Source organism: Trifolium pratense, linkage group LG3 (genome assembly GCF_020283565.1).
Source record: "Trifolium pratense cultivar HEN17-A07 linkage group LG3, ARS_RC_1.1, whole genome shotgun sequence".
In the NCBI taxonomy this organism is placed as follows: domain Eukaryota; kingdom Viridiplantae; phylum Streptophyta; class Magnoliopsida; order Fabales; family Fabaceae; genus Trifolium; species Trifolium pratense.
Window position 1 is genome coordinate 20,876,120 of NC_060061.1, and position 26,716 is coordinate 20,902,835.

At 34.6% G+C, this 26,716-nt stretch overlaps 2 protein-coding genes, 1 long non-coding RNA gene and 2 pseudogenes across 4 annotated transcripts; 3 read left to right on the forward strand and 2 right to left on the reverse strand.

Annotated features, from left to right (window-relative positions):
- Positions 1-590: 590 nt before the first annotated feature.
- LOC123914744 lies at positions 591-1,856 on the forward strand (annotated as a pseudogene).
- A 2,493-nt stretch (positions 1,857-4,349) lies between these two features.
- Positions 4,350-8,591, forward strand: LOC123916782 (arginine decarboxylase-like). 2 transcript variants are annotated; one of them, XM_045968314.1, is made up of 5 exons: positions 4,399-4,531; positions 4,609-4,668; positions 6,147-6,704; positions 6,936-7,014; positions 7,105-8,591. In XM_045968314.1, the coding sequence occupies exons 1-5, from the start codon at positions 4,448-4,450 to the stop codon at positions 7,956-7,958; spliced, it is 1,635 nt and encodes a 544-aa protein (XP_045824270.1). In that variant the 5' UTR covers positions 4,399-4,447; the 3' UTR covers positions 7,959-8,591. The 2 variants fall into 2 exon arrangements, with proteins under 2 accessions (XP_045824269.1, XP_045824270.1); XM_045968313.1 differs by having other exon boundaries at positions 4,350-4,531; positions 6,936-8,591.
- A 1,667-nt stretch (positions 8,592-10,258) lies between these two features.
- On the forward strand, positions 10,259-13,884 carry LOC123918308 (arginine decarboxylase-like). The gene is made up of 4 exons (XM_045970316.1): positions 10,259-10,626; positions 10,714-10,773; positions 12,014-12,571; positions 12,705-13,884. The coding sequence occupies exons 1-4, from the start codon at positions 10,537-10,539 to the stop codon at positions 13,737-13,739; spliced, it is 1,743 nt and encodes a 580-aa protein (XP_045826272.1). The 5' UTR covers positions 10,259-10,536; the 3' UTR covers positions 13,740-13,884.
- A 5,787-nt stretch (positions 13,885-19,671) lies between these two features.
- LOC123917884 lies at positions 19,672-21,704 on the reverse strand. The gene is made up of 2 exons (XR_006812590.1): positions 21,325-21,704; positions 19,672-21,186 (listed from the first exon to the last, which is right to left on the reverse strand). It is a non-coding gene; the product is annotated as an uncharacterized LOC123917884 (long non-coding RNA).
- Positions 21,705-23,442: 1,738 nt separating this feature from the next.
- On the reverse strand, positions 23,443-24,630 carry LOC123914746 (annotated as a pseudogene).
- Between the last annotated feature and the right edge of the window lie 2,086 nt (positions 24,631-26,716).

Consider the following 26,716-nt stretch of genomic DNA (forward strand, 5'->3'; position numbering starts at 1 on the left):
AAATTCTAGTATTTTTATCTTATAAAAAGATTAGTCTTCTCATATTTTTATGTTTTCTCTTCATATTCAATAGAGAAAACTTTCCATGTTATTTTTTCATCTTTTGAGGTAAAAAAATTCATCATATTCGTACAACTTTTCATTTACGATAAAAAATCTCAATTTCCCATTTCATCCATGGATATCTGTAAATATCCGCGGATATCTCAAAATATGTGAATTATCCGCTTAGTGGATACCCGCACGAATATGGAACAGACATGGATATCATATTTATCCAACGAGGTGGACACAAATATCATACTATCGGCCTTCATGGATATCCATTTACATCCCTAGATAGGGGTGCCAACTGAGTTGACATATCTGCCCCTAACTTGATATCTAAATGCTCTTGTGATCCATAATATTTCTTTATACATCCATTTTCATGTATTGTTCTTGACTATTTTATAGAAAAAATGAGGTGGTTCCTTACACATGTACACTTTCATATCTAAATACAATGATTAAATGTATACAAGATTCAATCAAACCATATTGTATTGAAAACTCTCAGTTCTGTGTTGTGTTGTGCTTAGGGTTGAAAAATGGGTCGCAAAGGCAACAAAAACAAGGAAATAGTAGTAGAAGAAGAGGAACAAGTGTTTGGACGGGTTAAGAGAGAACGACTCAATGCCAATGATAACACTGCAAAGAAGCAAGACTCTTCCAGTTGCAGAATCAATATCCGTTCCGAGTTCCACAAACTCAAGTCTGTTATCAATGAGAAAAAAGATGATTTGATGAAAATTGATTCTGACAAGTTTTATTCAATCCTTAACGAGTTCAACAAGTTACATGACCAAATCAAGAGACCTCAAGAGCAAGTTATCGACGCTGAAGCACTTCTCGATCTCACAAGCACTTTAGCTGAATCCGTTAAGTCTCTGATCAACGAAGACGTTACTCCTTCTCAGTTTGTTTCTTCTCTGCTCAAACACTATGCTTTCCCACCCAACAATACTTCAATCGACTGGAAAAACCTCGGCATTGCTGTTTCCCCCATTTTTCTCGCGGCTCATGGCTCTTCTACCATGCTTGGTCCAATGGAAAATCAGTTGAAACATCACAAACCAATTGTGTCTAGAAAGCGCGCTCCTCTCCCAACTACAACTACTAGGACTGAACAACTGGATGATGATGTTGTAGGCGGGGAAAAAACCGATACTGACAAAAACATGTTAACGATGTTTAACATATTAAGGGAAAAGAAAAAGGTTCAACTTGAACACTTGATTTTGAACCGATTTTCGTTTGCTCAGACAGTGGAAAACTTGTTTGCCCTCTCATTTTTAGTTAAAGATGGCCGCGCTGAGATCATTATGGACAAAAATCGTTGGCACTATGTTTCACCAAAAAATGCTCCGACTGCTAACTCTATAATGTCAAAAGAAGTTTCTTTAACTCATTTTGTCTTCAGATATGATTTCAATGACTGGAAGACGATGAAGGATATTGTGGCTGAGGGCGAAGAGTTAATGCCACAAAGGGTTCAATACAGCGAAATGGTTGACTCACAGACAGGGAGAAATGAGTGGTGACAATTCCCAACCAGCTTTGACCGTGACTCCGGTAAGAAATGAGGAAGTTGTTGTGGAGGAATCGCCTGAATGCGATGATGAAAATGCTTCTAGAGCTACTCTAATCCGAAGGTGTAGGCGTAAAATTCCTTAAGAAGTTGCATTGCATATTAGGTACTGAATCAACTTAAGTTTTGCTCATCATATAAAAAAATATGTTTTAACTTTTGCTTAAATTTTAGACGGGATCGAGTAATTAGTATGGAGAAACTATTTATAGTCACATTATCTAGTGTTAATTTGGTTGAGAGGGGAGAACTCACTTTATGTGTCCACAGGTTCCTGACGGAGATTAACCGTCATTAACGGTGGTGAAAGTTCGTACTAATATCATGATAAAAAAAAATTGTTTTTCTCTACGTATGTATCTAAATAATAATCTAGCTGAATATACAATTGCTTCAAATCACGAGGGATATAGCAAATGAATGAAATATTTAAATTTTATAATTTATTCATTGTATCTAGCAATGGGTGATATTATTACAAATCATAATTAAAACTATGACATATTATAACTTCAATAGATTACTAAAAGAAATTCAATAGATATGTGTAAATTCATAATTTTTAAGTGGGATTGCATATACATATCTTGACTAGGTTTTTATTTATTACTATCAATATCTTGACTCTAATGAAAGAATACTTGGATAAAATAAATATGCAATGGCAAATTAGATTTTCTACTTAATAGAAAGAATTCAATTAACATGCATTGGATAATTTTATATATGAGATATATGCATAGTTTAACAATTTTCTTTTTTGGGTTATATGTCTTTTCAAAAAGCAAATAAACATGCTTATGAGATTGAGGCTAGGGTAGTAATAATGCTGGTAATTTTTATGATAATAGTGATCTTAATGATTATGCCATCACCATTACTCTAACAAAGATGGTCATTTATATTTCATTCATATTGTATCTTCCTCCATTTAAATATGTTCTCACATCAAATTCTTTTTAAATATTTTTTTTTGTACATAATTCATTTTTAAATTTTATTAATACCATATTAATAACTATATGTTTTTAGAATGTAAGTCCAGATACTAGAACATAAAAAAAAGCAAGATATCTGAAAACACCGGCCCCTAAGTGTGTATCTCTCTAGCTAGGTTTTCTTCTCAGTGTTAGTGAAAATCTGGTGTTTTGGCACAAGCACATGATCTTTTATGTTAAACAACACTTCTGCCTCCTAAAAAATTAATACCATCTGAAATTTGGATGCGATTTCAAAGATGATGAAATCTCGTGAGACGTCAGTAAGGCTACTCTGGCAAATAAGGATGGCTCTGTAGACATTCTCGGATTTCGTACGGTTGGTGTAAGTCCTCAAAACATCGATGCCAACCTTGAATTCCTTCGGGAAGAAGATACACCATTGTGGCATGCTCTTCTATGATAAAATAGCAGGAAAGGGAACGAAGACGGAGGGAGGACGGCAACGAATGATGGTGGGAGGGTGCACTTGCCACTAGGGTTTGGTTTGTGAGTTTAATGAGTAAAAAAAAACTAGAAAAAGATAGAAAGTGGCTACTGAATGTCACAATAACATTGTTTAACAAAATAAGAGTGGTAAATCTTTAATCCTTAAATATTCTCAACAAAAAAAAAGGAAAAAAGTAAATCTTTAATCCTTTACTAAGAAAATCATCTGCATTTGTTTAACGTTAGCAACATTTGCAAATTGGATAATGGATAATATAATCTCGTGCCTTTTGTGTCATCATGATGGCATCTACTAACAATATATCTACTAATCCACTAACAATATCTTTTAAAAAATAATTATTACCAAATTATCTAATTTCCTCATCAATTTTAATAATCTTTTAATTTTTTTACCCATAGGTGTATTTTTACTCTAATAATAATTATAATATTTTTACTCTAATAATATTTTTACTCCAATCTAATAACATCAAAGAAGTTGAACAAATCTATGCATAAAAATAACAACAAAAATAATAAAAAATTCATTATAATTTTCAGTTATTGAAGATATCTACGCATAAAAATATGAACTCAATTTCACAATAGTATCAAAGAAGTTATTCTATCAACAAAAAACATCAAAAAAGTTTCGTATAACAAAAAGGAAAATAAAAAAAAACATCAAAGAAGATTATGTCATTTTTTATAGTCGCATATCTACTACTAACAGTATATATATAATAAAGTTAATTACTTGGAATCTAAAACGTTTGTTAGTTGTTTTGAATTTAGTCATTCTTTGCAATTTCATTTTTTGATTCGGTCCCTCTGAGTGAATGACTGTGCATCTTCTTTGACACATCATCCTCACTTGCCACGTCACACGCTGCCACGTCAGCTTCCGTTTGACACATGCATTTTTTTAAACGGACTTTGACGTCACGGACCAAAACCAAAATGATTTGCATATTCAAGTATTTTCTTAAAACAAAGAAAAATAATATCTTAATTGATTATTTAATATCTTATTTAATCAAAAACTCACGAACTTGCATCGACAAATTGATTATTTAATCAAAAAATTTAATATCTTATTTTTCTCTCGCAACAAACTTAATTTTTTCAAATATATATCATTAATTCGTTTTAATAAAAAATATAAAAGTAATTATCAAATAGTATAATTGACAAATTATACTATTAAAATACTAAAATGACAGTTAAAGATAAACGTTAAATCTATGGTCAAACGTCACTTAAAAAAGGAATGAGGAAGTAATATTATAGGAAAAATTTTATGCAAAAATAAAATAAAATATTATACGAAAAAACTATATCTATCTATATATGAAAAGGAGCATCAGGTGGTTGGAAGTTGGAAGAAATGGTGTATGCTGCTGCTTCACTCTCACTCTCGCCCCCTTTCACTCCCAAAAACTCAAAATGCATTTTACCTTTCCATTTTCTTGTAAGCGCTTATTTCTCACTTTTAACTTTCTTCTTCTGCTTTAACTTCTCATCTTCGTTTTCCTTTCCTGTTTGCAGAAATTTTCCAACAAATTCAATTTCAGACCTTCGCCAACGATTCCATCTTGTTGCTCTCAGGTCCTCTTCACATCATATTCCATTTTTATTTATTTTCTAAACAATTAATTCATTTTCTTTTTGGATTCTTCTTTTCTAATTCATGTTGGACTTATGGACATGTTTTTAGTACTTATTATAGCATAACCCCTGTTCATAAAAATGTTTGTGTAGCATGTTTCCATAAGCTATCCTGAAGAGCTTTTAGAAATAAGTTCAAAATAATTTTTGTACATGTCATAAGTTGATTCTGTAAGCTAGTCTGAACAATCTCGCTCGCAAGTGCTTATGTCGAGAGATAAGTTCAAATAAGTCAATTCAAATAGGCCCTAATATGTATAATCGTATATGATAAGTGTTTATGCTATAAACTCTTAATTAAGCTGTTTATCCAAATAGGGCTTAATAGGCTCTACTGATTGGGCTTCTCTCCCCTTCTTATCTACTTTCCTTACTATGGAATTCTACAAGTGTCCTCCACACATGCCCAAACCACCTAACTCAAACTCAACCATATTTTTTTTCTTCAATAGGTGTTACCTCGACTCTCTCTAATACTCTAATACTATCCTTCTTAATCTCATCTCGCCTCGTATTTCACTCATCGTTCTACACAATGTTTGGATTGACTTATTTGAGCTTATCTACTGACATAAGTTTTGTGAGACTATTTGGGAGAACCTAAGAAAACAACTTATGACAATTTTCATAAGTTTGTTTTAGCTTAATTTCACAAGTTCTCCAATATAGTTTATGAAAATAGCTCGTAGCATAAATAAAAACAATTTATCTTTATTTATTTTTTTCTATAAAAATAGCTTATATAAATTTATGCATAAGTGCTTGTGCTATAAGGTGCAAATAAGCTGTTTATCCAAACAGAAGTTTATTCCCATGTTGACTTTATATTGTCTCAATCAACATTGTTGGTGTTATAGTTGTACTATAAATCTACCTTTAACGTGAGTGGTACATTTATATCGAACAAAACACCTGAAACCCTCCTCCAATCCAACCACCAACTTCAATCCGATGGTTTCCGTCATTTTGTAAGACTCAAGATATTTAAGTTGTGTGACTTGTGGTATGGTATCGTCTCCAAGTTTCACCTCTAAGCTTAGGGTGCTTTGCCTTTTGCTAAAATTATATTTCATACATTCTTTATTACTTGTACTGAAACAAAAGCCATATGCTTCTAAATGTGTGTTTGGTAGTGTGACATCCCACACCCACCACATGTTTAAATGTTGTTTCATCGTGATTTTCATGATGCTTCAAATAGATGTGCATTATTACCATAATTTTGTATTTTGCCGAACAAACGCTAAAATTAGTCTCCAAGTCTCTAACCTCCCATTTATTTCCTCTATCAACTATATCATTTGCAAAAATGAAATGTTGTTCATGCATTGGTACCTCGTCATTAATTATTATGACCTATGCTTTCCTTCACTGCATTGGGGTTATCAGGAGTAACAATTCTTTGAATTATTTTACAGAAAAGAAGCATTGCACTGCCGGAACATGGGCAAGATGAGAGAATTGGGACAGTGAACACTGCGTCAATCACAAACAAGCCCGTTTCATTCAGCAATTCACTAGATATTCAGCAAGGTGGCCTGCCTCCTCTAGTTAGCGCATTGAAAGCTTCAGCTGAAGAAAATGCTGCCACTTTTCACTTTCCTGGACATAACAGAGGCCATGCTGCTCCGGCTTCGATGACTCAACTCATTGGAATAAGACCATATGTTCATGATTTGCCTGAGCTTCCTGAACTTGACAACCTCTTTTGTCCCCAAGGGCCCATATTAGAAGCACAAACAAAAGCAGCCAAACTGTTTGGATCATCAGAGACATGGTTTCTTGTCGGAGGCACTACTTGTGGGATCCAGGCAGCAATAATGTCAACCTGTTCACCGGGAGAATTTCTGATTCTTCCTAGGAATTGTCATTTATCGGCTATATCTGCGATGGTATTATCTGGTGTAGTGCCTAAGTACATTGTCCCTAACTATAAAAATGATTGGGACATCGCTGGCGGTGTCACTCCATTACAGGTGATTCATATATTAATTTACACTACCACATTGTGCTAAAAGAAATTGGCATGCTAGCGTAGCAGTTGATGTGCTACATAATCTTCGTATTCATTCAAAAAATGTCTTTCTTCTGATTTCGTACCAACCTCAAATTTGATATTAGATATTCTCTTCTGACTCCAACTCTTCCGGTAATCCTATCTAATGTTGTTCTCTTTCTCTCTTTTTCTTCTGTGGCTGGTGTTGCAGGTATTGAATGCTATCCAGGAACTGGAATTGGAAGGAAAAAAAGCAGCAGCAGTTTTCATCACTTCACCTACTTATCACGGTATTTGCAGTAACTTGAACGACATATCTGAGTTGTGTCATTCACATAAGATTCCTTTGATTGTTGATGAAGCTCATGGTGCACATCTAGGATTTCATTCTGAACTGCCTAGCTCAGCCCTCCAGCAAGGTGCTGATCTAACTGTACAGTCTACTCACAAGGTTCTATGCTCTCTTACTCAGTCATCTATGCTGCACATGTCAGGCAACATTGTAGATAAAGAAAAAATATCCAGGTGTCTCCAAACTCTCCAAACCACAAGTCCTAGTTACCTGCTTTTGGCATCTCTAGATGCTGCTAGAGCTCAACTTGGTGAAAGCCCTGAAATTGTATTCAACCCAGCGATTGCATTAGCAAATGAAGCCAAGTGCTTACTAAAACGAATCTCTGGCATCTCATTGCTTGAGAATTCAAGCTTTTCAAACTTTCCTGCGATTGATCCTTTGCGGCTTACTGTAGGTTTTTGGGAACTTGGTTTATCAGGTTATGAAGCAGATGAAATCTTATGTAGGGATTTTGGAATCATCTGTGAACTCGTTGGGAATAAATCTATCACTTTTGCACTGAATCTTGGAACTTGTAGGGACCATGTCCAAAGGCTTTTATCAGGAATAAAGCATCTAGCTGCCACATGTTTTTCCATCAAGCAGCCCAAAGACAGATTGGTTACCGATCATGCACCCTTTGATGATATAATCATGAGCTTAATCCCTAGAGATGCATTTTTTGCAAATAAAAGAAAAGTAACAGTGAAGGAGAGCATCGGTAAGGTTTCGGGGGAGCTTATATGTCCATACCCTCCAGGCATACCGGTATTGATCCCCGGTGAGGTTATTACTGAGAGAGCCGTCGATTATCTACTCCATTTAATCAGTAAAGGTGCTGACATTATTGGAGCATCTGATCCCTTACTTTCTTCTATAGTTATCTGCGATGTACAGTAAAAATAGCTGGTGAGATGTGAGAAGAACCTTGAAGCTATATAGCACCGACACTTCAGATTGAAGGTGCGTCTGGTGTCCTACATGTATCGTTGTCTTACATCGACACAATACAGATACCTGTGTTACATTCAATCACATTTTTTCAAATCATTACTAACTTTTATGAGTTAGTCTATGTGCCATGCCTGTGTTAGTGTTCCACGGCCTTGAAGTTTAAAACTTCTCAAATACCCTTCTCTAGCCTTTGCATCACACCAGAAGGTCTCATACAATTGACAAATATTTCAGACAGATGAAGAAATTCTTAGGTAGTTATTCAATCAACAATTGCTAGCAGTGATTGAATAAGGTCAACTAAATACCTGTTAATCACTACAATATATATTTTCAATTTTCATAATTAAATAGCAGTCTGAAGAATAATAGTGAATGTATTAAACCATGCAAATTTCTCCTCTCAGGATAAGGTCAACATTACTTGTAAATTCTGTACTCAACTCAGCTGTATTTAGAGTTAGTTTTGGATGAGCTTTACAAGAATGGCTATGGCAAAAGAATTATGAAAATAATCTTATACTATAACTATGAAGTATGTAACCTTTTTTTGCTCTGTAAGAGCCTTTGTAGTGTACACATTTCATGTTTTTATTTTAATAGCAAAAATTGAGAAAAAAATAGTTCGCTACTTAACCTTAAATTTTTTTTTTTTGGACGCAGCTACTTAACCTTATAAGAATTAATTTTTTTGTCCTCCTCACCTTTCCCTCACCTCATGATTTTTTTTTTTAATGAAGCATATTTCATAAGTTAAAGTGCCAACACTTTCTTCACCCCCAAAAAAATATGATTTCTTTGTGATTGGTCGATACAAGGGTTGGAAATGAGTCGAGCTGAGTCGAATTTGTTTGAGCTCGACTCAACAGGAATTGGTTCAGCTTGAAACTCGGCTCGATTTCGACACAAACTCTTTTTTCAGTTCAAGTTTGGCTCGTTTAAAGTTCACGAACAGTTCGATTCGACTTTTTTGGTTCAATTCATTTTCAGCTCGAAACTCAACTTTATATTTTGATGTGATTTTTTTTTTAGCTCGAACTCAACACTATTTTTTTTTTTGAAAAGCAGCAAAATTTATTGAAACCCACACCATGGTATAAGGCATACCGAGGGTGGGGGGAAACATACAAAGTAATTCAATTTAGTTCGTTAGCTCAAACCACACAACTCTAAAGTAAAAAATAAATAAAATTTAGATCTATAAATAAATTGGAGTTTATAGCAATTTTAATGCTTCTGTATTGGGCCAAATCCATCACAATAAAAATTAATTAATTAAAATATTGAATAAATTTCATAAAAAAGAAGAAGAAAATATTTAAAAGCAACCTCATTAAAGGTGGATGCGGCATCAGAATTGTTATGGAGCAGACAAAAATAATTTTACCCAACCAATTATTAGTTGGTTCAGTGGTGATTGACGCTGAACTTAGTAGGAAAAACCGCGGTTCGATCTCCCGCAACTACGATCGGAGGAGGCTAGAACCACTTGATACCAAAACTAACCCCCGAACCAAATTCAATTGGTGGTGAAAAACAAAAAAAAAAAAATTTACCCAGTTCAAAACTTTGTGGAGATATGGGATTGGGACCCCTTATCACATGAAGTTGGAGTGTGGTGTGGGGATTGAATTTGAAGGAAACAACTATATATGGATACAAAATTTTAGTTTTTTGGGTATTTTCATTGAATTGAGCTTTTCAATATTTTCATTGAATTTTAGTTTTTTTTTTTTAAATTTTTTTTGTTGTCAATTTTTAGAATGAATTTATACATGTCATGTTGCATTGAAACTATATTGATACAAGTTAAGTTTATTTTTGTTAAAAAAACGTAAATTTTTTTATTTTGAAAAACACTAAATCATGCTTATTTTATAGAAGTTTTGTAAAAGTTTTTACAAAAGTGACCCATAAAGTTATTAGTAGAATCTATTCAGTAATTTTTTTTTTTGAAATGCAGAGTTGAAAAATTAGATATTTATCAGGTATTGACATTTAAAAATTACAAATGTGAGACCTGTTTGGAAAACCTGTATTGTATGCTTTTTTTTTTTTTTTGTCAAGTAGCCCAGTGAGTAGAAAATCCACATTAAAAATGAATAAGTGGAGTGTTCGGGGTTCGAACCCCGACTCATGCACATATAGTGCAATGTTCCTGTCAATTTAGTTAAGCTCACAGGGACGTATTATATGCTCTTTATACTATGAATTATGATCTATTTATTAAAATATTAGAAAGTATTGAAAAGAAACCTCATTAAAGGTAGGAAAATAAAAATTTGAAAAACAGTAAATCATACCCATACCCATGTATCCCGTGATGTTATTCATGACTGTACAAACATATCTTAAATGTCTTCAAAGAGTTAGTACAGTAACCTGTATCTTAGGCTCTTGAATGTCTTCAGAGAGTTAGTACAGTAACCTGTATCTTAGGCTATTAGTAAGGGGATTAAGATAAATAAGAGTGGTAGAGGAAACAAGCTCAGAGCAGAAGGTGGTGGAAGAAGAAAGAAAGAAAATGGTGTATGCTTCACTCTCATTATCATCACTTCCACTTTCGATCTCGCCGGCTTTCAGCCCCAAAAGGCCAAACTGCTTTCAATTTTCTGTAAGCAAGCACTAACCACTAACCAGAATATCTCTTTTTTATGTTGTTTCTAACTTCTCACTTCTCATTTTCCTTTTCTGTTTGCAGGAAGTTTCCAACAAATTCAATTCCAGGCCTTCGCCAATGACTCCGTCTTGTTGCTCTCAGGTCCCCTTCATTCCCTATTCCATTTTGATTTATTTTCTAAATACTACTCCCGCTTACTCATAAAAAGTGTCGTATTTAAATTGTGCGCGATTCTTAAGAAAATGATTAGTTGGATTGATATGTATTACTATATCATTTCATTCTTTTTTTTTCTTTTTCGATATGATATCATTTTTTTTCTTTTAATAGCATCAAGATGGTGAAATACTATTAGACAAATAATTAGTTAACAACCAAATTTTATCCCACTAGTTGGCACCCGCTACAATATATCAAATGTCACCTACATATGACCAACCACCTAAAACCACTTTCATATGACCAAACTAACTAAGTGAAATTTACAAATGTCACCTATAAATATGACCAAACTACCTAAGTGAAACTTCAACCATCTTTTCTTCACTTGGTGCTACCCTAACTTTCTCTAATGCTATCTCTTCTAGTTTTTCTACTCATCAGACACATCATTCTCACCTATGCTACAATAAGTTTATTTCCATGATGGCTTTTCATCGCCCAACAGATTGTCGCATTCAACATCCCTAGCCTTACAGTTGTATGATTAAATCTTCGTTTAACAATTAATTGTGGTGCATTTGTATCACGAAAAACACCGGAGAACCAAAACCCTCCTCCATTTCAATCATTAACTTGAATCTGATGGTTTGCATCTCCCTCTATTTCTTCGCTATTTTGTATAATAGATCCAAGGCATTTTAGGTTGTATGACTCTTGGTATAGTCTGATCTCGAACTTTCACCTCTAAGCAATAAGGGTGTTTTTCCTTTTCCTAAACTTACATTTCATATACTATGTATTATTTTTATTCTAACGGAAGCCATATGCTTCTTAGCATGTGTTTGGTAGTGTGATAGCATTGCTCCACTGTACGTTTAAATGTCATTTTATTGTGAAAGTCACGAGGCTACAAATTCAAGCATTAAATTGACAAGCAGTACTACTACGATTTTGCATACTACCGAACACATGCTAAAGCTAGTCTCCACGTCTCGAACTAAACTCCTATATATTTTCTCTCAAATCATTTTCAAAAAGCATGCATAACAGTTTTGACTCTTGAATGTGCTCCACAAGTAAATTCAACACTAAGGTAAAAAGATAGGACTTAAAATTGATGCTCGGTGCATTCCTATAAGATTAGACATTTATGACCTACTCATTCCTTCAATGCACCGAGATTTGTCAGGAAGTAACAGTTCTTTAAATTATTCTACAGGAACGGAGCACTGCAGTTCAAGAATATGGGCAAGATGAGAGCATTGGGACGGTGAACACCGCATCAATCACAAACAACACCGCTTTGTGCAACAATTCACCAGAGCTTCAGAAGAGAAGCCAACCTCCTCTAGTCAGTGCACTGAAAGCCTCAGCTGAAGCAAATGCTGCCAGTTTTCACTTTCCTGGACATAACAGAGGCCATGCCGCTCCTGCTTCATTGACTCGACTCATTGGAATAAGACCGTACGCTCATGATTTGTCCAGCATTCCGGAACTTGACAACCTCTTTTGTCCCCAAGGACCCATATTAGAAGCACAAAAAGAAGCAGCTAAACTGTTTGGATCATCAGAAACATGGTTTCTTGTCAACGGTACTACTTGTGGGGTCCAGGCGGCAATAATGGCAACCTGTTCACCGGGAGAATTTCTGATTCTTCCGAGGAATTGTCATTTATCGGCTATATCTGCCTTGGTATTATCTGGTGCAGTGCCTAAGTACATTGTTCCTGATTATAAAAATGATTGGGACATCGCTGGTGGCGTCACTCCATTACAAGTAATTCAGATATTATACACACTAACATTAGAAATTGATATTAGAAATTCTCCTTGGGCTCGACTCTTCCGGCAACTCTATCTAATGATGCTCTCTTTCTCTTATTTTTTTTTTACTGTGGCTGGTGTTGCAGGTATTGAACGCTATCCAAGAACTAGAACTCGACGGAAAAAAAGCAGCAGCAGTTTTCATCACTTCACCCACTTATCATGGTGTTTGCAGTAACTTGAGCGACATTTCTGAGTTGTGTCATTCTCAGAAAATTCCTTTGATCGTTGATGAAGCTCATGGTGCACATCTAGGATTTCATCCTAAACTCCCTAGCTCAGCCCTCCAGCAAGGGGCTGATCTCATTGTACAGTCTACTCATAAGGTTCTTTGCTCTTTCACTCAGTCATCTATGCTGCACATGTCAGGTGACATTGTAGATAAGGAAAATATATCTAGGTGTCTCCAAACTCTCCAAAGCACAAGTCCTAGTTACCTGCTTTTGGCATCCCTAGATGCTGCTAGAGCTCAACTTAGTGAAAGCCCTGATATTTTATTCGACCAAGCAATTGCACTAGCCAATGAAGCAAAGTGCTTGCTAAAGCAAATCCCTGGAATCTCAGTACTTGATAATTCAAGCTTTCCGAACTTTCCTGCATTTGATCCATTGCGGCTTACTATAGGTTTTTGGGAGCTTGGTATTTCAGGTTACAAAGCAAATGAAGTCTTATGCAGGGATTTCGGAATCGTCCGTGAACTTGTTGGGAATAAATCTATCACTTATGCACTTAATCTTGGAACTTGTAGAGACCATGTCCAAAGGCTTATATCGGGAGTGAAGTATTTAGCTGCAACATGTTCTACTGTTCAGCAACCTAAAGACAGGTTGCTTACTGATCATGCACCCTTTGATGATATAATCATGAGTTTGACCCCTAGAGATGCATTTTTTGCAAGTAAAAGAAAAGTAACGGTGAAGGAGAGCATCGGTAAGGTTTCGGGGGAGCTTATATGTCCATACCCTCCAGGCATACCAGTATTGATCCCCGGCGAGGTTATTACTGAGAGAGCTGTCGATTATCTACTCAGTGTAAGAAGTAAAGGTGCTGATATTAGTGGAGCATCTGACCCCTTACTTTCATCTATAGTTGTCGCCAATGTAGGTGGTGAGAACTATTAGATATAAAAGTTAGTTATAACAGTCAGTAATACTAGTTAGCTGGACTTGTTAGTTATTCTTTTCATTGGCTACATAAGCCTCATGTACTCCTTAGTTTAATCTATATTCTCTCGTTATCAATATAAATCCAATTTACCTTTCTCTACTTTTCTCTTATCAACGACTTTTATCCAGAATAGTAATAAGAAACACATTGAAGCTATATACCACTGGCACTTGATTGAATGTGTGTTCGGTATCCGACAAGTGTCAATGTCATGTCCATTCAATTAATAATAATAATAATAATAATAATAATAATAATAATAAGGCTTAATTAGTAAAATGGTCCCTTAAAGACATTTTTGGTTTCATATTGGTCCCTTAAAGAAAAAAAGGTCCAAATAGGTCCCCTAAAGAAAAAAAAGTCCGAATAGGTCCCTTAAAGACATATCCGTTAATCAGTTTGGTCCTATTTAGACCTCTTTTTAGGGACCAAACTGATTAACGAATATGTCTTTAAGGGACCTATTCGGACTTTTTTTTCTTTAAGGGACCTATTTGGACATTTTTTTCTTTAAGGGACCAATCTGAAACCAAAAATGTCTTTAAGGGACCATTTTATCAATTAAGCCTAATAATAATAATAACAACTAGTAATAACCATATCTACAAGATACTACATCATAGGGATTAATACAAGTCATAGCAACTAATACAAAATAAAGAAATCATCCGATGAACATTATCGAGTAATACAGATATGACTTCTCCTTCTGCTATGTTTCCGGGTGGTATGAAAACAATTTTCTTTTTGCATCCAAGATATATGGAATTGGCGGAAAGCCAGTCTCTATACTATGACATCCATACTCTTCAAATGTACAGAAATCAAGTCCATTAAAAAGTAATGCGACTTTTTTCACATACCCACGCAGTCTCTATACTACCGTCAGTTGCAGCAGTTACTACCATTGGAGTAGGTAAAGGGTTTACTTCTAAATTAAGCCTACAAAACAACACAAAAAGAAGTTTTTGATTTAAATATATAGCACATACCGGTAATGAGATCATTGTTCCCCTCGACTTCTTAGCATCCAAAGCGTACACTCTAGCTGACATGGTGGTTTCTGCTTCATTCGTTCTTATATTTCTCAATAAAGGCTACTCCTACTTCATGTGCCTAGCTGCTTACCTGAATCTTTCTTTTTCTACCACACTTGCTCCCTTTCATTATGAATCTTACTTAGACTTGCCTCCGCAATATAACATTGTTGTACTAGTTCTGCATAACTGTTATACCTCTGCAGAGCCACAATGTGGCCAATATCGCCTCTCAGACCAAACTAGAATTGATTAATTATCCACCTCTCGTCTGGGGTATACTCGGCATGATGGGAGAACTGGGCCATCTCTTCGAATTTTGCAACAAATTCTGATACCGACATAGTCCCCTGTTTAAATTGCAAAAATTCCCGCTCTTTCTGGAACCTAAAGCTATCTGGAAAATACTTCTCAAGAAATGCCGACCGAAAGTGCTCCCAATCCACTGGAATGTGATTAGCAGACATGTATGCTAGAGCTCCTTCCCACCAGGTTTTTGCTGCGCCCTTAAGCATATGAGAAGCACATATCACTTTCTCTTCTTCTGTACACGGAATCACCTTGAAGACTTTTTCCATCTCCTTTAACCAACCATGATCTTCCAAAGGATTGAAACTCCCTTCAAAAAACGGTGGTTTCATCTTATAAAAATCACGAAAGACTCTGTTCCCAATTTCTTGTGGAGGAGGATGATGCATTCCTTGGACAAACTGCTGCATGAGTTGCTGTTACTGTTGCATAAACTGCTGGTTCTGTTGCATCATCTGCATCATAAATTGTTGTTGTTGTTGTTGTAGTGTCGGAGTCCAGGGATTTTCATTCTCATTGACCTCTTGACTCCCTCCCGGATCCTCCCCTTGATTCCTTCTTTGATTCTTACGCGGCCTTCCTGGTCCCCTTTGATTTTCCGCCATAATATCCTGCCTATCACATACAAATATTAAGCTGATCAGACTTACTATTTAATGAAATGATATTAAAGGGTTGAAAACACAATATGAATTATTTGTCAAATTTTAACTCCAGGGCGATCTGAGTGTGAGCGTCTCTGAATTATACGTAAGTATTCATTTACATCTCTTGACCATTTAAGGTATTAACAACTATTTTTCACAATTCTAATGATATGGGAAATAAATAATTACTTAAGTAAGGAAAAAAATTAAAATCACTTAGACACCCTTACTAGCTCTAAAAACTCTTAAATTGCCCAAAAACCAAAACAGTAGGGCTGGCCCATGCGCGTCGCGCATGTGCAGACGCCTTGCGTCCCAGCCCACTTGCCTGGAGTTTGAGGCATTGGCTAATACCTGCAGAAAATTGCAGAATTCCCTAATCTAAACCATGCAATATTCTAATTTTCTCTAATCCATTCTAAGCATTATACTATATCTTATGAATTAAGGTGAATGTTAAACAATTCATCAACCATGCAATATTCTTATTACTTACAAAACTAGATTGTCTCAACTCTCAATCTATATATCTCCTCCATCTATCTAGTCCTTTCATCTACATCTCAAAATCCTAATATATGATCAAGACGTAAATAAGAACTCACCTGAATTAATGTGAGATGAACTTCAAAGATTAACTAAGTTGTTGATGAAGATGATGAAAACTCCCAATTTCTTGACTTCCACCAACAATGCAAGGTACAAATGAGAGGGAGAACATGCATGCAATGCTTCTAAGTGAAGGAAATGGAATAAATTGAAGCTTTTGGTTATGGAGTTGGGTTCGGTGGTGAAGAGAGATATAAACCATTGGTAGCCTCTACAGTTTACCAAGTTGCCCCTCCTTTTCCGTCACTTCTACTAACCTGCCCTTGAAAAGTGTCTCAGCATTCCAAAATAAGTGTCTCATAGATTTCTTTTTGTTTTACTACGAAGGTGAGGATCAAACTCACGATATCAACTCATCATTCCTACGGAGTGCAGGTCCCCTCCATTTGAGGATGCCTCCGGGTGTGGTTAATATGCATAAGCCTTTACTTATGCATGGTGCATAAGCCAGCCCAGCCCACTAAAAAGAGCAGCCCAAAAATCACGCACCCCCCATGCTACGTACACCCTACCACATTTCGTCCTGCACCCCTCCTCAAACCCAATATAATTGCTTTATACACCTCCACTCATTTCGTCCTGCACCCCTCCTCAAACCCAATATAATTGCTTTATACACCTCCACTCATTTCGTCCTACACCCCCCCCCAAACCCAACATAATTGCTTCGTACACCCATCCCATTTCGTCCTACACCTCCCAAACCCAACATAATTTCTTCGTACACCCCATCCCATTTCGTCATACACCCCACAAGCCAACATAATTGCTTAGTAAACAAACATGAAGAGTTGGTGCTAATATGAATTTTGTTAATAATTTAACTTTTTTTTCTAACTTTACACTTCATTTTTTCGTTTTTTTCTAACCTTACACTTCATACTTTCATACTAGTATTTATGGTTAACTTAGTTGTTACAAAAAATATGTAATTGTAAACTCTTCGTAAGTTTTACTATATTGTAAAGCAGACTCTGATACCTCTTAGAATTGAGAGTTATACCTAACCTTACAAAACTGGCTTATAATTGAAAACTAATTAAGAGTATTTTGATTCTTCGATAAAATATTTGAACACACTGAGTTTCTATCCAACAAAGCTAAAATAAAAAACCAGATTAACGGTAATTTAAACAGAGTAACACGTGACTAAGTTATATTGAAATGCAATGAGAAAAAAAGTATGCAAACATCATCACAAAAATGGTTGCCATTTTTAGAAATGAAATGATAAGAATAATAATAATCTTGATTAATATTGTTAACTAATTAATTAATTACCTCTGAAACAACTACCAGCAGCAACAATTAAACATCAACTCATTGGTTTCAGAGTACAACTCTCTGAAACCATTCTACCAGCTAAATGGTTTAGGAAGCAACAATTAATAATCAACTCACTGAAATCATTCTACCAGTAAAATGGTTTCAGAGTACAACTCTCTGAAACCATTCTACCAGCTAAATGGTTTAGGAAGTAACAATTAATAATCAACTCAATGAAACCATTCTACCAGTAAAATGGTTTTTGAAGCAACAATTAAACATCAACTCTCTGAAACCATTCTACCAGCAAAATGGTTTCAGAGTACAACTCTCTGAAACCATTCTACCAGCTAAATCGTTTAGGAAACAACAATTAAGAATCAACTCATTGAAACCATTTTACCAGTAAAATGGTTTCAGAGTACAAGTCTCTGAAACCATTCTACCAGCAAAATGGTTTTTGAAGCAACAATTAAACATCGACTTTCTGAAACCAATCTACCAACAAAATGGTTTCATAGTACAACTCTCTGAAACTCAATTAGTCATTCACTCCTCTTAAACAAAAGCCTACTACTCCTCTTATCCATACCCCAGGCCAATTAACTTGATTTAATTTAACAACAAAAGTACATATTCCTAAGAGGATATAAAATCGAAGAGAGTGAGGTATCTCCAACCGTTCCAAATAATTCAAAATACCCTAAATAAAATTCTGGAAATTTTTTATTAAAACTTGATATTTATAAAAGCATATTTACCCCATTTAATTAACTAAAAATAGTTCAAAGTCTCATAAAAATACCTAACGGGTCTCAAAATTCCCAGAAAATTATTCTCTACTTTTTATATAAAAACGTGAAAAAATTGGAGCCTCCCTGATGCCACACGCGCCGAAGCTGCGACTGGGCGTAGCTGGAAGACACTGTTCATCTTCCTCACCTGTTTTTTGCAAAACGGGTCGCGCGACCAGCGACCTAACCCGGTTCGTTCTCTCTCATTTCTCAACGAAAATCGATGTTCTTTATACTGTTTTGATCGTTATTCGATTTTGTAAAATGGTTATATGATGTTTTACTTAATAACAATGGTTTCAATGTATAACATCTTGACACTAATGCCCATATGAAACCATTTAACTAAAATAATGGTTTTAGTGTATAACGCTATGAAACCATTTAACTAGACTAATGGTTTCAGTGTATAACATCTTGAAACCAAATAACAAGACTAATGGTTTCAGTGTATAACGCTATGAAACCATTTAACTAGAATAATGGTTTCAGTGTATAATAGTATGAAACCATTTAACTAGACAAATGGTTTCAGTGTATAACATCTTGAAACCAATTAAAAGGACTAATGGTTTCAATGTATAACATTTTGACACTAATGCTCATATAAAACCATTTAACTATAATAATGGTTTCAGTGTATAACGCCATGAAACCATTTAACTAGACTAATGGTTTCAGTGTATAACGGTATGAAACCATTTTTACTGTGGAATGGTTTCAAAGAGTTGTTCTCCAAAAACATATTTAACCCTTAATAAAAATTGTGAAATAAATTTAAATTTTTAAGACGATATAAAACCGAAGAGAGTGAGATATCCCCAACCGTGAATTCATGTGGAGAAGTATGATAATCCAAATTAAAAGCAAATAAGAACCATCAATTTCTATTTATCTACTAAAACCAATTTTTTTATAAAAGAATTACTGTCATTAACTAATTAAAATGTGCAACTAGAAAACTGATTTATGCAAAAATTGTGGCACCCTAAAATCAATTGAAGTAGCAGGAGAAGATTCAAATGGAACATGAGTATCTGTTTTCATTCATTCCATGAATATGTTGTTTAAATCTTGCAATTGAAGTTCTATGAGTAGAAAGTAATTGAGTGTCATACTTCATCTGTTATAGCAAGGCAATTTCGTCTGCAGCATGCTCCGGCAATAGTCTCAAGATCATCTTTTGTGAAAACTTTGCCAGTTGGATTGTGAGGAATGTTTAAATTCTTTGTTAGTATTTTGCAATTCAATAAATGAGACTATCTCTTTCAAACATTTTGACGCTCAACAACAAAATTTATACTAAATGGTTGTTATATAACATAATCACTTCATGCATCCAATCCAAAACAATTAAACAAGGTAAAAACAGCAATGAGACACCAAACTTCTCCCAAGGATTGCAAGGCATATGAGTAGCTGCCCTTTGGGAATACTTTGACAGCATAATACACATAATGGATAAACAGAAACTCTTGTGACATTCATAATTTGAACCAATGATGAGCTTAAACCATAACTTGATAGCACCAGTATTTCTCATTAACATGTTTTCATCAACATTGCACTTGAGCCATCCAAATTTTGGTTGTTTCCACTGTGTATTCTGCTAATGTACTTGCGGTCTGCTGTTGTTCCTGTCGCGAATTTGCTGAACCGCGTCTCATTCATTCCACAAATGCATCGCTTTACCGCATAGTTGTTGCCCCGAATCTTTCACATTATTCCAAACCCAATTGTTTCTATTATTCCACAAGACCCACACTAGCATAGCGAATTTCCCAGCTGTATATGTTTGCCCTCATAATGACAAATATTCATAATAACATCTTTTGGCGCATTGTAGTGTTGAAACCGCGCCGAAATCATCACATCGAGTCCAGCAGCTTGCCACGCTGTTTTGCTGTTATTACAGTAAAAAAGGAAATGTCAATCATCCTCGTTATAGTGGTTACATATCGGACATGACAATGGGCAGGGCACAAACCTCTCTTTACCTCAAAGTTGGAATTTAAAAGCAACAATCTCTTAATATTTGAAATAAGGATACTAAAGGCTGAGACACCAACATGGTTAGCATGTAAGTTCATATTGCTTGCATCCTTCATGGCCTCTAAAAGAACTAGGGCCTCTGCTTCAAGAATTGAGTAAGCACTACTTATCCAATATGTTCCTGCACGCCTAAACAGTCCGCCGTCATCTCGGATGCACCATATACACTTTTTCAGCCATACAGTGTGTAGACCAGATAATACAACAAATCAATTTCCAACACATACAACTAAGAATTAATTTACCAAGAGATTTGCAGAGCTTAAAGTGGTGGATGTGATGAGATTCTGAAAATACCAAGTGTTTGATCATTCGAGAGATGAGCGGATACTGTAACTAACAGAACCACTAACATAGCTAAAGATCAAAGTCATGAACCTCTAAAACTAAACCCATATACAAAAAATTGAAACTAAATTTGTTATCCCCATCTGCAAAATCAAGTTTCAAGTAACAATTCATTCATTCGTTTATTCATCCTCAGCAGCAGCTTTAGAGGAAGGACCAGTATTCTTTGGAAGCAACAAGTTATGAATATTAGGCATAACACCACCATTAGCAATGGTAACATCACCAAGAAGCTTTGCTCAATTATTCATCATTCCTAACAGCCAATTGAATAATATGACTTAGCAAAGTTCTACTTTTCTTGTTGTCCCTTGCAGCATTTCCAGCCAACTCCAAAACCTAGTCAAACTCAAATTAAACCAAATTCAAAATCAAATCCAAATTCAAACGAAATCGCATGTGAATTAGTAATTAGAATTTATTCAAGAACATGAATTTGATCTAAATTTGGGGAAAAACGAAAACTAATTGAATTACCTAGATCTTGATCCTGATACAACATGTATATGAAATTGAAGAGAATGAGAGGAATTGAACGGAAATTGATCTTGATCTTGATACACCTACGAGTACTTCATCTTCCTCATATTACAACCATCGCCGCCACCCTTTTTATCAAACTACTCATAACTAAAAAGAAGAACAGAACAAGAAAGAAAAGCGAGGACCACCGTCGAGAATCCACCGTACACCACCGATTACGAAGGGAGAAGACGACGGCGAGATTCAGAGAGAATCGCGATGTTGAGACCTTGAGAGAGCTTGAGACTGTGATCCTGTGTGACTCAGGGTCAGAGGTGAGACCTTCAGATCAATACACGTGTCATCACTATAATCATGATCGGATGGCTGTCATCACCTTATGCATTGTGCATAAAAATACCCTTATGGATATTAACTTTTGCCGATGCCTCCATTTATTCCATAGATTAAATGGGTGAGTGCCATGTGGAAAAAAAAATCTAATGGTTGAGATCAAACTTTTACTTACAATATTATAATAGTCTTCACTGCACATGATTTTTTTCTCTCACTCACCCAATTCATTCTCTCGTCATGCTTCAATGGAGTTTTCAAGCCATGGCCGATTCTGTCAAAGCTTAGATGACAAGACCATGGCCGTCATACAAGTAACAGCCATCGTCGTCGGATCGGGTCAAGTCCTTAAAATTAAATCTTACCATCATCTTTGAAAAACAAATAAGTCGGATCTGGAAGCAAAGTTTCTCATGGATTTAAGTTTTCTTGTAACTGATTTCGAATTAAACATGGTCACATTCAAAAATTTGAGTAAAGTGATTTTGAATGTGACTGGGTAGATCTCATAAAATTCATTTGGGTATAATTTTGTTTTGAGTAAAGTGATTTTGAATGTGACTGAGCAGATCTCATAACATACACAAAGTAAATACAAACTTTGTTTTGATATTAATGCAAGCCAATGTTGTCGTATTTGATATTTGATTAAGCTGAATTGCAGGAATATATGTTGGTGATGAAATGGTGATCCACTTTACGAGGGGAGGAGGGCAAGAAATTGGAACAGGAAACCGTGTTGGACTGTTTCCTTTGCAGTTCATTAGTGTCCAATGCTACCGGCTGCCCAAAATGCGGCGACCAGAATAAGGATGATGGTGTCATCTCTTCTTGTTTTCAATGAAGACTTTGCAGTTTACTGCAAAATTGGTCTGCTGATATTCACAAGTATCAGTGTTGGTTATCAGTGACTTAATCAATTCCTATAAACACATGGAAACAAAGTTATATAGTTATGTTTGCACTTGGTCTCGCTAGCTCGAAATCATTTTGCCGCCCTCTTCTCTGTCATTACTTTGATATATCCAAACTGTTCTTTAGTTAATATATTTCAAAACTGTTTTTTTTATCCTGATTCCTTCGAGCTTGGTTATTTTGATGAAGATGACTTAATTGTCAACATACTTAGTGTTGCCAATTGAAACCATCTAGATAAAACAAAAACAAAATGTCATTTTCATTGTAATAATTCTATAAACCAGTAAACCAGTCATTGTCATTTGTGATGCCATTGAATCAAATATCTCTAAAAAACCATAAACATAAAGGACATGTCATTGACATAATTCATAAACTAACAAACCATAAACATAAAAGATATCTCATTGTCATAATTCATAAATCAGTTAAACATAAACAAGTGATGGTCATATTACAAAATGTCTCCCAAAAAGTTAAAATCAAAATACTTAGACATTAAATGTCTAAAAGAAGTTGTGTCCCTTGAATTGTAACTTGATGTTGAGTTCCACCGTCAACTTGGCTTGATTGTGTCCCTTAAATTGTAACTTGATGTTGAGTTCCATTGTCAACTTGGCTTGATTGTGTCCCTTGAATTGTAACTTGATGTTGAGTTCCATTGTCAACTTGGCTTGATTGTGTCCCCTGAATTGTAGCTTGTTGCTGCATAATATAACAAAAGATAAATTAAATAAAAGACATAATATATGCCAAATTTTCATGAGAGCTCTCCCTGTTCTTAATAAAAAAAATTAACACATTGATAACTCATGGTAACGAAAAGATGAATAAATTACCGGAGACGATTGCACTAAATTTTCATGAGAGCTCTCCTTGTTTTTTTTTTTTTTAGCATTTCTTTGTCTTGCCAGCTAATTTGTCAATCCAAGATTGCTCTCTTTTTCTTTTACCACATGGTTTTTCTTGCCTCTTCTTAATGCCTTTTGCCATGCCAATGGTGTCAATTTCATCATTTGCAATTGATATGGATACATTAACCATTCCACTTGATTCTCCATCCACATTCTTTTTGGCCAACATATCATCAATTATTTTATCTGCCTCTTCACAAACTTTGGAAAAAAAAGTGTAAGCTTCATGAGTTCTCGAAGCTTTGTTGGTCAATTTAATCATTCGAGGACACAACTCATTGTATCGCTTCATGAAATGAGCTTTTACGTCTAATTCAACATGCTGCCCTTTCCAATCTAGATTACTTCCCAACCTTGCATCTCTTGTCCACCGCTTTAATATATAGTGTTCAGGAATTAGCTTAATATTCATAATGTCTAAAACTTTCAAAGCATGACTGCATAAGATACAGTGCGTCTCAAATTTACGACAATCACAAGATACTTTTTGCTCCATAGGATTTCCCATTACTATCATTTCCTTTGGATTATCATAATTTGTGACAGCATACAAACCTCCTTCCAATTCCTTTATGCAAGTGTTTTGATATTCTTCATATTCCTCTTGGAATTCCTTAAAAATTCTTGGAGTGTAAACATCTCCGGCTTGTATGAGCATATAAGCCTTTTTCATTTTTAATTTAGGCAGCTTATGTTTTGAATCATACTCAGCTTCTGCCTCATTGTTTCGTTTACAATTGACAGCCCTTTTGAAGTGTGTAAAAAATTGTACCAAATTTAAATCTGACTTCAAATGGTTTTTTAAATCAGCATTAAAGCTTTCACTTAATTGAGTAGATCTCATACCTACGGTGAATGTTTTCCTAACATAAGTCCATGCCCATTTTTCCTTGAATTGAAAAATTGTATGCAACCACGAACGTTCCGAGACTTTATGCTCAACAAGCAAAGAATTCCAAGCATTAAGAAATTCACCCTCCTCTTCGTGTAGATCTATGCATGCACTAATATTAATAACTAATATATAATTTTGACTACTAATATTTTTAATTATATATTATTAAATATTATAAAAGGTTGATATTTAGAAAATACTCATCGAGAAAAATCACACATCTTGTACTAACATTTGCATTTATATATTAGTATGGCTATAAATTAAAAATAAAGATGTTTTAAAATATTAAAAAATTAAAATAAAAGAATTTTTTTTTTAAATAACTTATAAAATAAGTTTTTCTGTTATATGTAGTTTATAAAATAATTTTGCTATAAAAAAATGGAAGCCCCTAATATGGACCTCAATTTAAAAGACCATTGGTGGACCTCATTAAGTTACTTTCAAGTGATACCAATATTGTGGGACCGTTGAAAACTCGTTCTGCAATTGAAATGGTTACTTTCAAGGTTTGGTTTCATTTGGTTAGTTTCCGTTGCTTAGTGAGCCAGTAACAAACCCATAAACCTCCTTCTCTTTACCCCACTTTCATTTGCAATTTTGTACCATTGAAACAAAAATCAAAGGTTTAATTAGTAAAATGGTCCATTAAAGATATTTTTGGTTTCACATTGGTCCCTTAAAGAAAAAAAGGTCTCAATAGGTCCCTTAAAGAAAAAAAAGGTCCGAATAGGTCCCTTAGAGACATCTCCGTTAATTAGTTTGGTCCTATTCAGACATTTTTTTAGGGATCAAACTGATTAACGGATATGTCTTTAAGGGATCTATTCAAACCTTTTTTTTTCTTTAAGGGACCTATTCAGACATTTTTTTTCTTTAAGGGATCAAAAACCAAAAATATTTTTAAGGGATAATTTTACTAATTAAACCAAAATTAAACTTTGAAGCTTCCATAATAGTTGGTACTTGGTACCAACACAAGTATGAGGTTATTTTTTTTCAAGAAAGAGATGTGTTGGGCATGTAATCAACTAACTAATTTATTGTCTTCTTGTTTGAGATTGTTACGACTATTGGAAAAACCATATAAATATATTGCTTGAATGAGGAAAAAAGTCATTGTCCATAGGCTTTTAAATTGATGAGATCTGTAAACTTGAAAGTAGCTATTTATGTAGCTCGAAAACATCATATGCAGTAGCTTAAGATTCTTGAGAAAGAGTTTGTGAGGGATAGATCTTGTGTTTGAGCCAACATTGCTATGTTTATTGAGCAGTTTTAGGACCAGAAAGAGAGCATAGAACGAGGAATACACAAAATATCAGTGGACCCCACAAAATTGGCAAATCACCGGCTATAGCAAGTAATTTATTGAGTTCCACCCATGGTCCTTTAATATGAGGTCCATATTAGGGGCTCCCTAAAAAATAGTTTACAAATTTTTTTATGAACTACTCCCTCCGTCCCGATTTATAAGGGGAAAAAGACCATTTTTTTTGTCCCAAATTATAAGGGAAAATACTCAAATTTGACCAATTTAATTTTATAGTTCCAAAAATACCCCTTGTTATATTTTCCAAAACAATTAATTATTAGGGGTACTTAGAAATTAGGAGTAGGATATTAAATGATTTTGCTTTTTTATGGAATAAGTTAATAGGGGTACTTTTGGAAACAAAATTATGTTTTTGATAGATTTTAGAATATTAAATGCATTTCTTAATAAGTGTGTTTTTTTTTCTCTTATAAATCGGGACGGAGGGAGTATTTTTAAAAATTATTTTTAAAATTTTATAAACCGTGTTTTTTAAAACAATAATTATTAAAATAAATTCATACATTTTCTAAAACAAATATTTTTATTTTATAAATGTTTTTAAATTTTAAAACATTTTTTTAAAATGCCACATAGCCATTTTTTGTTAAAAAAATTAATAGGGGCTATCAAACGCAAAATGTGGTAAACTTGGGGGAGCTAACATCTAATAATTGTGAAACTTATCGGGTTAAAATTGCACAATTAAAAACTTAGGGGCCAAAATCAAACAATTGTAGAACTTAAGGGGTCAAAAGTGCATTTAAGCTTTTTCAAAAATGTTAAGTAGTGTTTAAAGCGCGCACCAGTGAGGGACTTAACAGAGCCTTCACCTCACCTTAGAATTCACCCATAAATTTTAAAATGAGACCTTATTTGAAATTTATTTATTTAATTAAAAATATTTAAATTTTATTTTTTAAAACAAAATCTTTTTAAATCAATAATAAATCTTTTATTATTTACATATTTAATTGACTTTGAGTACAAGTGAATAGTGAACGATAT